The following is a 15,916-nucleotide window of genomic DNA, read 5'->3' as shown; positions in this document are numbered from 1 at the left end:
TCGTGGCCACGCATTATTTTTATTTATACAGGATGTCACCAGTGGGGCTCTGTAGGGCTCCGTAACATCCTGCATAAATAAAAAAAAAAGTGTGGTCACAACTTAGTAAGGCGTGAGAACAAGATAATTAAGTCGTGGCCATGACTTAGTAAGGTGTGGGAACAAGATCCTAATGCGTTTCGTGGCCACGACTTAATTATTCCATTCCCATGCCTTACTAAGTTGTGGCCACGTATTAGGATCTTGTGGCCACGTGTTATATTTATTTATATGAGATGTCACCAGCAGGGCTCCGTGTCTTATACAGTCAGAACTGTTCACAGTGGTGGGCATAGGAACCAGACGTCTGAAGAGTTTAAAGGGGAATTCCACTTTCCTTTTATTTGCACATAATTAAATCACAATGTAAACAAAACCATTCAGAGTGGTTTAATATGAAATGCTGCATTGTAGAGTAACGTCCTGAGTCAGAAGTGTTCACAGTGGTGGTGATAGGAACCAGACGTCCACACAGGTCAGTGCCTCTGAAAGTTCCCTCACAGAAGTTAATACATAGAATGGTTCTAAATACAAGGCCTGATGCCTGAAACATTGTTTTATGCTAGTTCCTAGATCTAAAACATGGCCTAAAACAAACTTACATTAAAAATACCTTTTTTCACCAACTTTATCACAATTTTATCATTATCAACATTACATATCAAAAAGGGTGGATGAGATTCGTCCGGAGATGCTTAAGGCTCTGGATATTGTGGGGCTGTCGTGGCTGATACGCCTCTGCAATAGTGCATGAACCTCGGGAACAGTACCCTTGGACTGGCAGACCGGGGTGGTGGTCCTTATTTTCAAGAAAGTGGACCGGAGGGTGTGTGCCAACTATCGGGGTATCACACTGCTCAGCCTCCCTGGGAAAGTCTATGCCAAGGTGCTGGAAAGGAGACTTCGACCGATAGTTGAACCTCAGATTGAGGAGGAACAATGCGGATTCCGTCCTGGCCGTGGAACAATGGACCAGCTTTTCACCCTCTCACGGATTGTTGAGGGGGCATGGGAGTTTGCCAACCCAGTCTACATGTGTTTTGTGGATTTGGAGAAGGCTTACGACCGTGTTCCCCGAGATATCTTGTGGGAGGTCCTCCGGGAGTATGGGGTGCCGGGGTTACTACTCCGGGCCATTCAATCTCTGTACGCCCGGAGTGAGAGCTGTGTTCGTATACTCGGCATTAAGTCGGACTCTTTCAGTGTTAGCGTTGGACTCCGCCAGGGTTGTGCCCTGTCTCCACTCCTGTTTGTGATATTCATGGACAGGGTGTCAAGGCGTAGCCGGGGTCAGGAGGGCATTATGTGTGGAGGCCGGAGGGTGGCATCTCTGCTATTTGCAGATGATGTTGTTCTTTTGGCTGGATCACATGGATGCCTCCAGCGCGCACTGGAGCGGTTTGCAGCTGAGTGTGAAGCTGTTGGTATGCGGATCAGCACCTCCAAGTCTGAGTCCATGGTCTTAGCCCGGAAAAGGATGGTATGCCCACTCCAGGTAGGGGGAAAGGACTTGCCCCAGGTGGAGGAGTTTAAGTATCTCGGGGTCTTGCTCACGAGTGATGGGAAAAAGGATCGTGAGATCGACCGCAGGCTGGGACAAGCGGCAGCAGTAATGCGGTCGCTGTACCGGACTGTAGTGGTGAAGAGGTTTACTGATCAGTCTACATCCCGACCCTCACCTATGGTCATGAGCTGTGGGTAATGACCGAAAGAATGAGATCGCGAATACAAGCGGCAGAAATGAGCTTTCTTCGCAGGGTGGCTGCTACACTCCATTTGATAGGGTGAGGAGCTCGGCCATCCGGGAGGAGCTCGGAGTAGAGCCGCTACTCCTCCGCATTGAGAGGAGCCAGCTGAGGTGGTTCGGGCATCTGATCTGGATGCCCCCTGGATGCCTCCCGGTGGGGGTGTACCAGGCACGGCCTACCGGAATAAGACCGGGGTCGTCCTAGGACCCGCTGGAGGGATTATATCTCCAAGTTGGCCTGGGAGTGGCTTGGGGTCCCCGGGAATGAGCTGGAGGAAGTTGCGGAGGACGGGGTCACCTGGGATTCTTTGCTCTCCCAACTGCTACCGCAACCCTATCTGGACTAAGCGGTTAACGATGATGATGATGATGATGATGATGATGATATCAAAACTCAGAACTCAGAATACATCTGTAGGTAAACTGGTCATTTTTGATGCTTAATAAAATAACTATATTTCCATTAGTGTGTTTGTGTGTATATATATATATATATATATATATATATATATACACATATACATATGCATGTGTATATATATATACATATATATGTGTGTGTGTGTGTGTGTGTGTATACACCTGATGTCTGTGACACTGTTTTACAATATTTTTGAGAAGTTTTTGGCCTGAAACGTATTTTGTTAAACACATGCATTTTGGATTGTAAATAAAATGGAACCATATATTTGGGTTGTAGACATTGCAACCCTTGGTTCCCACCAACACTACCTGTAAAGACATCAAAGTCAGTAAGTTTCTTTACAAAGCACCGTTTGGCATCAAATCAACACTGAGTAGTAAGTTTAAACTATGGGCTTATAATAAACTATAAACTATGGTCTTATAATCTGGACTCTGTTCCCAGTTTTGTTTTTGCATATAATGCACGATCTATATGCAAAATACTTTATTCTCACTTTCAGTCCACTAAGCTGATGGCTGATGGCAGATCCCACGCCCTGCTTTATTATCCCAAACCTGCTGTCCAACATTTTAAAGTAAGGAGATCATTTTCAAGATGAGTCTACACCTACTGGCAATTTGTCAGGACCCATGAACAAACATAAAGCTCAGTCTAAACTTCAGACTAAACTTCAGTAGAGTCTTTTCTTTAAGCATAAGATTGTAATTGAATAAAAGTTCCATGTTTTTTTGTATCTTTTCACTTTTTAACTGTCTGTATGTCAGTAAACTGCCCTGTGATGGACTGGCGACCTGTCCAGGGTGTATCCTGCCTTCCGCCCAATGACAGCTGGGATAGGCTCCAGCACCCCACCGCGACCCAGAAGGATAAGCGGTTTAGATGATGTATGTATATGTATGTATGTATGTTAGTAAATCACACAGTTGTATGTAAAACTATGGGCACCCCTCATTAAATTACATGTTTTGTTGATTTTCTAAGTGAGGAAAAGTGAATACATCATCTAATGAGAACATGTTTTATTACACAATGACTGGTTATTTGCTGAATTTTACATAATGGAAAAATAACATAGGAAACGTGGCCTGTGCAAAAGTTATGGCACGTTTTTTTTTCTCAGCCAATGAAAAGAAACTGTACCGAAAATGCCATTTTTGAGTTTGTTCCTTGAAGAGGATATGAACTTATTTTCAAAACCAACAAAACATGGGGTTTTCAAACTTTTGCATATGACTGTATATAATGCAGTATATAGTGACACCTAGTGACACTTTCCCAACACTGTTAAAATTTCAATTCACAAAACACTCTTCAATATTATACACCGATCAGGCATAACATTCTGACCACCTCCTTGTTTCTGTGCTCATTGTCTATTTTATCAGCTCCACTTACTACATAGGTGCACTTTGTAGTTCTACAGTTACAGACTGTAGTCCATCTGTTTCTCTGCATACTTTGTTAGCCCCCTTTTACCCTGTTCTTCAGTGGTCAGGACCCCCATGGATCCTCACAGAGCAGGTACTATTTGGGTGGTGGATCATTCTCAGCACTGCAGTAACACTGATGTGGTGGTGGTGTGTTAGTGTGTGTTGCGCTGGTCTGAGTGGATCAGACACAGCAGTGCTGCTGGATTTTTAAACACCTCAGTGTCACTGCTGGACTGAGAATAGTCCACCAACCAAAAACATCCAGCCAACAGCGTCCTGTGGGCAGCATCCTGTGACCACTGATGAAGGACTAGAGGATGACCAACGCAAACTGCAGCAGCAGATGAGCTATCGTCTCTGACTTTACATCTATAAGGTGGACTGGCAAGGTAGGAGTGTCTAATAGAGTGGACAGTGAGTGGACACAATGTTTAAAAACTCCAGCAGCACTGCTGTGTCTGATCCACTCGTACCAGCACAACACACACTAACACACCACCACCACGTCAGTGTTACTGCGGTGCTGAGAATGATCCACCACCCAAATAGTACCTGCTCTGTGAGGGTCCATGAGGGTCCTGACCACTGAAGAACAGGGTAAAAGGGGGCTAACAAAGTATGCAGAGAAACAGATGGACTACAGTCTGTAACTGTAGAACTACAAAGTGCACCTATATAGTAAGTGGAGCTGATAAAATGGACAATGAGCGTAGAAACAAAGAGGTGGTCAGAATGTTATGCCTGATCAGTGTATAATATAATCTAATATAATAATCATGTGTACATATATAGTCAGTCAGCTCGTACACAGAAGGGTGCGAAGACAAACAACAGTTACACATTTACGGATGAAAATGTATTTTATTTCAATCAAAACACACTCAGAAAAAGGAAACATCTATTAAAAGAAAAATAATTTCATGTCTGATGTAAACCTGAGTGTTTGAAACGGGAGTGCTTGTAAATAAGTGAAGGAAAAAACTGTTGTCACATCTGCACAAACACACACACACACACACACACACACACACACGTGAAACAACTGCAGAACATTCAGAGCCAAACTATCCTGTTCCAAAACTCTTTCTGGTGACGTTATTGTAGTGCAGGTTATCATAGAGTGAAACATTTGCTGACCTGTTGATATAATGCTTAAATTTTACAAATGTGCCATAAAAACATCTCAAGAAAAGAACAGCTACATAACATAAAACTGGGAAAAAAAATCAGTGAGTGGTCATTTAACCATGTTAAGGCCATTTAGGTTTCGTGAAACATATCAAGGTTTAATCAAACATGAGAGGAATGTTATTCTAAAAGAAAATAAACTGCAAAGTAAGGAGTTTAGTGAATAGGCAGGGCAAGGCTTTAATACTGTATGCTACCATAAATTCCCTAATTTCCCTAAATAATAAATAAACACATAAGTAACACACTCAAGTCATTTCATAGCACTGGAATATAAAATAAAAGACAACATTTAGCAGCAAAAAAAACAAATTCTAACGTCTCTGTAATGTGGTACCTTAATTATACCTGAAGTTTTAGAGCGAGAATGAAATTCATAACCAGTTTAAAAACGGCTTAAAAATCCTGTTTTAACCTAATTTCCTCTGCTTTATTATTTTATTAATATAAATATGCTATATGTAACATTATTTGTTGTGTTTTTTCTCCTTAATATTAATATTTGGGTGCAATGAAAATAGCTCTCTTATAAAAAATAGTTCTCTAATAAGGCTGTGCTTCATGCATTTAGAGTATATGACTAACAGTTTTAAAAATATTTTTAAAAAACGTAGCTGTAGGTGTAGTGCTGTTTACATATCACTTAGACACAACAGTTTTCCCATTCTGTGCAAAACATGACAAAGACATCCTAAAAAAATGCTGGTGAGCAGATAATATAATCGCTAACTAACTATTATGTGATTGTTCTCTGCAAATTACTCACAAATTCAGTGGGTCAGTTTTAATGTCACAGGTTCCTCCACTATGTGAACAGCACTACAGCAAAATCCCTCAGGTTTCCTCAGAATATTGCAATAACTATCCAGGATGCTGCATCCTATGAAAGGGGTCATCATTTCCAGGTGTAGAGGAGTTGAGTCCAGCACAGTTTGGTGATTTCCCTGCTCAAACACCCCTGATTCGCTTTATCATTCAAGCAATTCTCCAGCGTTTTTCAACGTCATCTCTTTGCATCTGTAGCACACGGCTGAATACCATGGACAGTCCGTTTAACCCTCTGTTGCACGCTGTTGCCTCTAGGCAACAAACACATTTTCCTCACTTTACAGTAACATTATACACATTTAACGACAACGACAGGGTTAATAATAAAGGGAAGAGTTTGAGTAAGTCAATAAAAGGATGTGTTTGGTCATACTATCTCTTAATGGACACTTTTAAACCTCTATTTAATATACAGTATAATTTTTTTTGTTATGAGAATTTGCCAAACTATGTTTGTTGCCTAGAAGCAACATTGTAGGTCAGTGGAATGGATTTAGCCAGTCACAAGCCAGATCTTACCACTTCAGGGAACACGGCTTCATATAATTTCTTCCCATTGTCACACAATGTTGCCTCAGGGCAACATACCCCAAAAGGACCCCTGCACACGTTATTATTTTAAAATATTTTTCAATGAATAATTAGGTCGATATCTTGCAAGAAAAGTGAATCTAATATTTTTTAATTGCTCTCATTATGCTTGCAGTAGAGGGTTAACACAATTCTGAGTGCTTAAGTAAAAGAACAAAAAAAAACCCTCATACTGACTCATAATAAAAGACTATGGGCAAGTGCTAAAACCCAGTGTTTTGAGTAAACAGGTTACTGTCTCAGGTAAATAACCATATGCTAGAACAAAGGCACCCAGGGATTACGCTGAAAAATACTGGAATATTCTTTTAATTACCAAGGTTACTTGGTGTGGACCAGAACTGCTGCCCCCTGTCCTATCTATGCGTGTTCCTCCCCTTTGCTCTTTGACTTGGCGTCTCCCTCACTGTCCTCCAGATTCTCTTTTATGAGACACTCCTTCAGGTTGGGCTGACTCCCCACGTCGACCCCAAGCTCTTGGATGTCCTGCAGGAGGGCTTCCCAGCGCCGCTTGTCTTTGGAGATCTTCCAGGACAGCCGGACATTGGCCTGCAACAGCGGCACCAGCAGTGGGTGTAGCTGGGGTGGCGGTGGCTGCTGCTTCAGGGCCTCCGGGGACGGCGCCAGGTCCTGTAGGGCTCGGTCACAGTTCTCCTGCGCCTCGGTGGGCTGTTCCGAATCCTGGAAACAGCTGACCAGCGCCGCCAACGTGAAAAGCCAGTGAGCCTTCTGCAGCGGCTGCTGCTGGAGCAGCTGCTGGCAGCCCAGCTTCTCCTGGAGCCGCAAGGCATTGAGCAGCGCCCCCACAGCTTCCTGGTAACGTCCCACGCGCAGCAGCATCTGGCCAGCACGCAGGTCGCCCAAGTAGAAGAACTCCAGGAAGGTGGGTGCGGCACGCAGCTCGGGGAGCGAGTACAGGTGGCCCAAGTACTGCTCAAAAGCCCGACTGCGCTTGGCGATGGTCTCGGCTGCAAAGTTTCTGCGCAGCTTCTTGCGGGGGAAGTAGACGCCCTCCATCTCGTCGCCATGCCGGCGTCGCAGACGGCCGTGCAGCCGCTCGAAGTCAGTGTAGCGACGTGTAATGACTCCTGGGGTTTTGTCAAACGTCCCAGACCGAATGACGTGAATAGTGTAAAGCTGTATGAAAACAAGAACAGGTTTTATCTTGTATAATCTGTGACACAAATGACCAGTAGGGTGTTTCAAAAGGCAGGATTACTTCTCAAACTAGATAGATATCTTGGGGATTGGTTTGGGGAAATGGAGACCTCTCTGGTGGACATCTGTAATTGCAAGCAATTGTGGTAGTTGTGTTTTTTGTCAGTTGTGTTGCTTTTTCCTGGGCAAAATAATCCTGCCAACTAGGGCTGGTACTCTAAAGTACCCTGTTTGTTCAACAAGCGACTTATAAAAGGTACATAGTGTCTGGAGTCTAGACCAAGAACTATTATTCACATAGCAGTGGCACTGATTGGCTATCTGGTAGCACTGGGAGTGCAACTAGACCCAAACAGTGCTTGAACCAGAACTAGTACAAAAGCAAAATGGATCATTTTGAGGATTGGCTGGTAGAAAACATTACAAACACTTATATGGCACTCATTTTAAAATACAGGGTGATTCAAAAAGATTCATTCGATTTCAAAATGATTTATTTCTCTTGTAAATCATTACAGATCAATGCAGTAAACTGTAAATGGTTTAAATGAGCATAAAGTTTATTATGTAATTGTACAAGGTCTCGGTATGAACCTCCTCCAGCTGTACAGACAACATCAACGCCATAGTCAAACTCATCCCATACTGGATTGATCATGTCGGGTGTCGCTGCACTCACGGCTCTTTCAGTGCGATTTCGGAGATCATCCAGTGTTGTGGAACCAACGACGAACGCTCTGAGCTGTTGGAGGTTCACTGCCCACGGAAATCACACTGCACAGTTATGACGGATTCACTCTTGTTGAAGTGGAGAACGCATAATGCTTTCTGCTCAGGGGTCTCATCTCCTCTCAGACTGAAGGGAGCCATCTTCCACTGACAGTCAGAAACTCTATGACCCCCTCTTTCAATTGGATTGTGATTGGTTCCTCTGCGCCTCACAGATGTAAAAAATATGGCGCTTTGAAATCGGATGAATCTTTTTGAATCACCCTGTATGTCATTTTTACAGGTTTGATACTGCCCCCTAGTGTACACGTTCACATTATGTGCACACATGAAGTACAACTTGGCTTCAACATTGCAATATCAATCTGTAAAGAAGCCTGTTAGAGTCTGAAAAACTGCCAAATCCAGCCCCACCGTTTTGACCTTTGAATGAACATTGTAGGCTTTACAAGGTGACTTGCTGCAGCACAAGGACACCAAGTTTTAGATTATTCTTTCTCTACTGACTCAGTAATACTCATTTCCAACAGACAGTCTTGCTTAGTGCAGCCAGAAGTGAGAACTGCAACTGAACAGGCTTGACTTTGGGCCTAATTTATCTACCCAACTGAGAAATCCTGCTTTGTGACATCCCCTCACAATATATTTTGTCCCCAGCAATCACTGTTTTTAATTGTACTGCTATTTGCAACCACTGCAAGATTTTACTTAGAAATTATGACCACCAATTTATCTAAGATAGATCTAAGCAAACTTTGAGAGGGAGAATAACTGGTGTTACCACTTACTACATATTTGGAGCTCATCTCTTGTACAACGTTGGCATCAGTCACTTCAAAAATGAGCTTTTCCGAAACACAGCGAGGCCTCAGGCTTCTCCAGCTCTCCTGCAGCTGCCTGGTGAGCATGTTCGAGCCCTTCAGGGTAGGGCTGGTAGGGCTTATGTCTAAAAAAGACAGCGCTAATTAAATGCAATTGTGAAACACCAAGAGAAGTGTGAACTCTTCTCACAGCTCTCTTATAAAAACAAGAAGTGAAAGCTAACTGCCCTTAAATATCTCCGTATATACCAGTTCATTTCTGGTTTCTTCTGGGTGCCGGCAGAGCAGCAGAAACCCATAAAATTTGCATTTTGGTTTAGAAAGGACTTTTGAGAAGACTGAAAATAAACCAAGATGAGCTTGTATGTGTTCAATATTACTTGGAGAAACATTTGTGTTGCAAATACAATCCAGTCTGTCTATTTTTGCGACCCAAATGACCACAAAGTCACTATAAACCATAATCTACTATCTACTTCCTTTGTGTACGACCAGTTATTACCGGACCTGAAGTGAATCCAGAAGTTGACAGAACTACTCACCTAGTAACACAACCTGAAAAACTCTCAGAACGATAGTAATATTGCTTTCGGTTGTTGTGTTCCACAGTGTAATAAAGTAAGTGGAAGGGTGGTAAGAACTACCTGTGCTGCTGCATGGATTATCCAAAGACTCCCCGAAGAAGTCTGAATCGCTGTCTTGGCCAGACGCTTCGCCTGCATCTTCAGAATCCAGGACTGCATCACCCTCAAAAGAGAGCGTTCCGCCAAGCCTGGCCGACACATAGTCCGTGTCGTCCTCGAGTTCAGAGCTTTCTGGAAAGTCGTCCGTTCCGTCTGCATCTCCGTCTGCATCTGCGGGGTGCTCTCCTTCTTTGAAAAGCGTGCGGCGAAGTCTGTCCAGCAGCTTAGAGGCCATCCCACGCTCAGAGACTATGGCACTGCGCATGCGAAAGCCAAAAACAAATGAAATTTCATACCCCAACCACAAAAAATGTTCAGTAGTACTGAATAATCTGTCACTTAGTTGCAATGGAAATAGTGAAGGCTCTACCCTTTCATGACATTCCACTGATCTGTGAAACCAGAGACCTAAACCTGGAAGAAGCTGAGCTGCCATTATGTTTAATTCATAGGGGGTGTGTGGCATTGAGTCTAAATAAACAAATAACTCCGGCTTTGGCAGATAAGGACCCAGTAACACTGACACAGTTTGGTATTTACCAGTGGTGGACAGTTGTCTGTACTTAAGTAGTTTTTTTGTGTATCTGTACTGAAGTTTTTCCATTTTGGGCGTCTGTTTACTTTCACTCCACTACATTTCAAAGTCAAATATCTCACTTTTTACTCCACTACATTATGAGAAATCTGTCGCTCCTTTTGGTTTGTGTGTGTATAAAAACGTAACATGTCAAAACGAAAGAAGAGTGAAGCAAGAACACCAATCAGGGCACAGGGGTCACTTTGTTTTGAGCTTGTTTTGACCTGTTGGTCATACCGACCCAGTGCAGCACACGGTTCAACATCAGTGCAGCAGCGTAAAATTTTGGGAGAGTCTATTCAACATAAATGATGAACTAACCTAACTTTGTGTAAATAGACCACAGTATAGAAATATGTACTCATATGCAGTTGTGACTGATGCGTCTTTTTTCTGAATTTATACAAACACTATTTAATTTTATAGTAAATTAGTTTTGGCTAGTTTATGTTTATGAACAGAGACCTACAGATGCAGTTTAGTAAAGGAAACTCATTTGTGAATCTGAGTTTAAAGTTTTTATTGAACTTAAACTTGTAACTAAGTTCAAATAAATCTTAAACTGAAACTTTGCTTGTTCGCAAAAAGTGATTTCAGAGCCACTCAGTTCTACCTGATGGAAACTGTTTGCCTCCAGTGTTTTGTGCTTATGATAATTTTAACAGACATCAGCGTCACTAATTAATGACATTCTATTAAAAGACTGGTTTACCAAGAGAGACACTGGAGTATTTTCACCTAAAATGAGTTAATGAAGCAGAGTCTTGTTACAAAAACAGTAATAGGACATCAGAGTCATGATTAATCTTTTACTTTTGATACTTAAGTACATTTGAAGGTGAATACTTTAGTACTTTTACTCAAGTGGAGGTCTAAAGGGAGGAACTTCTGCTTTTTCTGGAGTAATATTTTATCTTGGGTATCTCTACTTTAACTCAAGTACATGTTTTGCTGACGAAGCTAAAGTTAAATTGGCTTCTTATTCGAAATTCCGTTCCACCTTAAATGGTGCAGCGGTTACATTCTACTGTACAGGCGCCAGAATGGAACCCACGGCACCATTTAAGGTGGAACGGAAATTGAAATAACTTCAACGCCAACTTCAGCCTCGTCACTCATGAACTTCGTTTAAAACACACAGATTAATTCGCCAAATAAACAAAATAAACATCCCGTCGAGGGAAAACGACTGCGCTACACTGGCTAGCCCGCGTTAGCTACGTAGGTTCACTAGCAGAGGCGCTAATAACAGACATGCTGAATCAGCCGAAGTGGCTTAAAAACAACATGACAGTAAGAGCTCAAGCAGTAAAACCGCTTTCGCTTAGATAATCTGTACATTTCAGTAAGAGAACACTTAAAGAAACTTTGCTGAAGAGCAACAGGTCACCCGCTAACGACCAGCTAACAGGCTAATTCGGATGACAGAACTTCGGGAATACCAGACTGACGTTAACCTACACAGCTCCACGGAAAAAGCTGTGAAACGTGGACTTACCCGCTCTGCTGATCGCTACTGAGCACAGTCCATGTTCACAGACATGCCGTTAAAGTACGGTCCAAGAGGAGGTCGGACACGGACACTGGCTGAGCGCAGGACTGGGAAAACAGCAGGAGCGGATCCACCGGCCTGGGTGTGCTGAGGTAGGCGGACACTCACCCCCTCACACTGGAGCAGACAGGATGAGTTACACATGAGTGATAGTGGAGAGAGGAAGGCTCGCCAAGGCTGATAGCAGTGTGTATGAACAGGACCAGCTCTGTAAACGGCTTGAAGAACAATGGGTGACGAGGAATGAGCCTTATATATAGTGATTTATAAATTTAAACAGAAAAAGTTAATATGACTTTTAAAAAAAGAGAGTATTGGAAGAAAAAGTTAAACAAGAAAAGAATAATAGTCAATTAAGTCAGTTGCTGTGTCATATTTTGTAGCTCTACAGTTACAGACAGTCCATCTGTTCCTCTGCATACTGTGTTACCCTGTTCTTCAGTGGTCAGGACCCCCGTGGACCCTCACAGAGCAGGTACTGTTTGGGTACTACCTTGTCGGGCCGCCTTGTAGATGTGAAGTCAGAGACGATAGCTCATCTGCTGCTGCACAGTTTGTGTTGGTCGTCCTCTAGCCCTTCATCGGTGGTCACAGAACGCTGTTTGCTGGATATTTTTGGTTGGTGGACTATTCTCAGTCCAGCAGTGACACTGAGGTGTTTAAAAACTCCAGCAGCACTGCTGTGTCTGATCCACTCAGACCAGCGCAACACACACTAACGCACCACCATGTCAGTGTTACTGCAGTGCTGAGAATGACCCACCACCCTGTTCTGTGAGGGTCCGTGGGGTACCAGTCTGAGGTCCCGAGTGCTCTGGCTCAGGTTTTCATTAAGAATATCTCTGTATTTTGCTCCATTCAGCTTTCCCTCAACCCTGACCAGTCTCCCTGTCCCAGCTGCTGAAAATCAACCCCACAGCATTATGCTGCCGCCACCATGCTTTACTCTAGGGAGGGTGTTGGGCAGATGATGAGCAGTGCCTGGTTTCCTCCAGTCATGATGCTTAGAACTGAGGCCAAAAAGTTCAATCATGGTTTCATCAGACCAGAGAATCTTGTTTCTCACAGTCTGAGAGTCCTTTAGGTGCTTTTTTCAAACTCAAAGTGGGCTTTCATGTGTCTTTTACTGAGGACAGGCTTCTGCCATAAAGCCCAGATTGATGGCAAGCTGCAGTGATGGTTGACCTTCTGGAAGTTTCTCCCATCTGCACACAGGATCTTGGGAGCTCAGCCAGAGAGACCACTGGGTTCTTGGTCACCTCTCTCACCAAGGCCCTTCTCCCCCGATTACTTAGGCCCAATCCCATTTCACCCCTCGCACCTACCACTTAGCCCTTAACCCTCTGTTTTACGAGTACACGTCTAGGAGTAGGGAGTCCTGATTCTTGTTGAGATAGAGGGGGAGGGTGAAGTGTTGGGGCTACATGGCCCTCCAAACGGAGGTTTTTCAGAGACTCCAAACAGAGTGATAGGAGAAAAAAAGAAAAACCGGCAAGACGGCTGAACAAGAGACCAAAGAAACCCAAAAATGTGAGAATTTTCTCTGTTAAAAAATTACAATAACGACTGTATTATCTTAGTTTAATGTCGTTTCAGTGTATTATGATTGTTTTGTTCATAACAAGCATAAAAAATCGCTAATACCATGCTAATGTCTCGGTAGCTAGCTAACCTTCCCATTCCACCTTTAATAGTCCAGCAGTTCTGACGCCTGAAGCGCCAGAATGTAACTGCTGCACCATTTAAGGTGGAACGGGAAAATTCGACCAAGAAGCTGGTGAATATCTGACTTCAGCTTCATATCACTGAAGAATTAGGGGTGGGTGATAATAAATAATTGCCCCCCTCTTTGAAGTCATATGATGCCCTAAATGTAACTAAAGCCCAGCAGTGAGGAGCTGAACTTTACCCTCCTCTGCTGTCACTGCAGACTGGCAGGGTCGCCTACAGAGCAGTGCTGGTAGCTGTTAATGAAGCAATGTGTTTAATTTGAGGGTCCCATTTCGTAGGGCAAGATTTCAACCACTACCCCTTGTAACTCAGTTCCAAGGGGTTAGGGTGACACTCGAAAACAAGGGGTAGGGGTAAAAAGAAGAAATGGGATTGGGCCTTAGTTTGGTGGGGCAGCCAGCTCTGAGAAGAGTCCTGGTTGTTCCAAACCTCTTCCATTTAAGAATTATGGAGACCTCCACACAATCCTGTCTCTGAGCTCTACAGGCAGGTCTTTCCTCCTCATGGCTTGGTTTTTGCTCTGATATGCATTGTCAGCTGTGCGACCTTATATAGACAGGTGTGTCTTTCCAAATCATGTCCAATCAACTGAATTTACCACAGGTGGACTCTTATACATATAATAATATAAACTTGTACATATAAAGCGTCTCCTTGTTTCTACATTCACTTTTTCAGCTCTATTTCATCTGTTTCTCTGCATACTTTGTTAGCCCCCTTTTACCCTGTTCTTCAATGGTCAGGACCCCCATGGACCCTCACAGAGCAGGTACTATTTGGGTGGTGGATCGTTTTCAGCACTGCAGTAACACTGACGTGGTGGTGGTGTGTTAGAGTGTGTTGCGCTGGTCTGAGTGGATCAGACACAGCAGTGCTGCTGGAGTTTTTAAACACTGTGTCCACTCACTGTCCACTCTATTACACATCTAAGTTGTTGGTCTATCTTGTAGATCTAAAATCAGAGACGATAGTTATTGCTGCACAGTTTGTGTCGGTCATCCTCTAGTCCTTCATCAGTGGTCACAGGATGCTGCCTACAGGACGCTGTTGGCTGGATGTGGTTGGTGGACTGTTCTCAGTCCAGCAGTGACACTAAGGTGCATAAAGCGTCTCAAAATAATGACTTTTGAAATTTGAATTTCACCAATTCTTTGAAATTCTGCATAACTCATGTATCTCTCCACCATGGCTGGATTTTAAAAATTTGTTTCAGGCCCAATTTTTTTTTTTCCAAAGTTTTATAAAAGGCAACATAAGCATTTCAAGAAATAGCTTTCTGTGAGGGAGCTTTTAGAGGAATTAATTGCTTCAGACTTCTGGTTCTTATCAACACCACTGTGAAGAATTCTGACTCAGTAAGTTTCTCTGGAACGGAGTGTTCCACACCAAACCACTCTGAATGACCTTGTGTACAGTTTTCAAACAAATAGTGGAATTTCCCTTTTAAAAAGCTCCAAAACTAAGATAAGATGACTCAAAGCTGGCAAGCGACCCTGAAGTCTTGCCAGAAGAAAGGCTGACTTCTTATCAAATCATAAAAAGCCATTTAGAGTTTACTAAAATCACCAGAACTTTGATTTGAACTAAGATCAGATAAGAAATGGAGATATTAAGCCTTTTTGGTCACAAACACCAGGGGTGGAGTTGGGATAAAAAGGGAGATGCTTGTGCAGAAAAGAATGTAATATCCACAGTGAAGTGCGGACAGAGTAATGGACTCGAAGTCCAGGGTGAAGTATGGAAGTAACAAAACAAGTCATTTGCTCTGACTCTCCTACTGTAGGCCTACTAATAAGCCTGCAGCTATTTACATTGCAAAGCAGGCAGGATCTATTACATGAGTAGATACATGTCCATTACATACTGATCTGTGTCAGCTGAGAATACAATAACAAGGGTTTCAGTGCATACCAGCATAACGTGAGGGAATAAAGTATATAAGAAATGACTTTACATTTATTACTAAATCACTTTGTGGTAACCCAATGGTGTTTACAATGGCTACAAAAATAAAGACACACATGCATAAGAAACAAACAGACAGGCCTAAAACAAAACGGAAAACAATATGCTTTAATTTTCATACTTATGTTGAATCCAGAGTCTGAATCATACCAGAGAAGGAATAGTTTTGTAAGACCAGACATGGGTAGTTAGTTTGGTCATTTGGTCAGTTCCATTAACTAAAGTTAAAAACTGGTGGATTTTAAATGATAATACTTTTACTGAAGTATATTTGTGTATAAAGTAAACTTTTTACTCAGTTCCATTTTACTTGTTGACAGTATTACTAATCCCTTTTTGTGTTTAATTTCACTATGTTGCTTTATTTATGTGGCACAGTGGCGCAGTGGGTAGCTCTGTCGCCTCACAGCAAGAAGGGCCTGGGTTCGATTCCCGGCCAGGCGACCAGGG

The 15,916-nt window shown here is 42.9% G+C and overlaps 1 protein-coding gene across 1 annotated transcript; it reads right to left on the bottom strand.

Moving 5' to 3' along the window:
* Positions 1-4,417: 4,417 nt before the first annotated feature.
* Positions 4,418-11,876, bottom strand: snx21 (sorting nexin family member 21). The gene is made up of 4 exons (XM_036592295.1): positions 11,717-11,876; positions 9,603-9,898; positions 8,926-9,083; positions 4,418-7,387 (listed from the first exon to the last, which is right to left on the bottom strand). Exons 2-4 carry the CDS (start codon positions 9,874-9,876, stop codon positions 6,611-6,613), a joined length of 1,209 nt encoding a protein of 402 aa, XP_036448188.1. The 5' UTR covers positions 9,877-9,898; positions 11,717-11,876; the 3' UTR covers positions 4,418-6,610.
* Between the last annotated feature and the right edge of the window lie 4,040 nt (positions 11,877-15,916).

The sequence above is a fragment of the Colossoma macropomum genome, unplaced genomic scaffold (assembly GCF_904425465.1).
Source record: "Colossoma macropomum unplaced genomic scaffold, Colossoma_macropomum, whole genome shotgun sequence".
NCBI lineage: Eukaryota > Metazoa > Chordata > Actinopteri > Characiformes > Serrasalmidae > Colossoma > Colossoma macropomum.
Note: the sequence above shows the minus strand (reverse complement) of the source record. Positions and strands in the feature narration are given on the sequence as shown.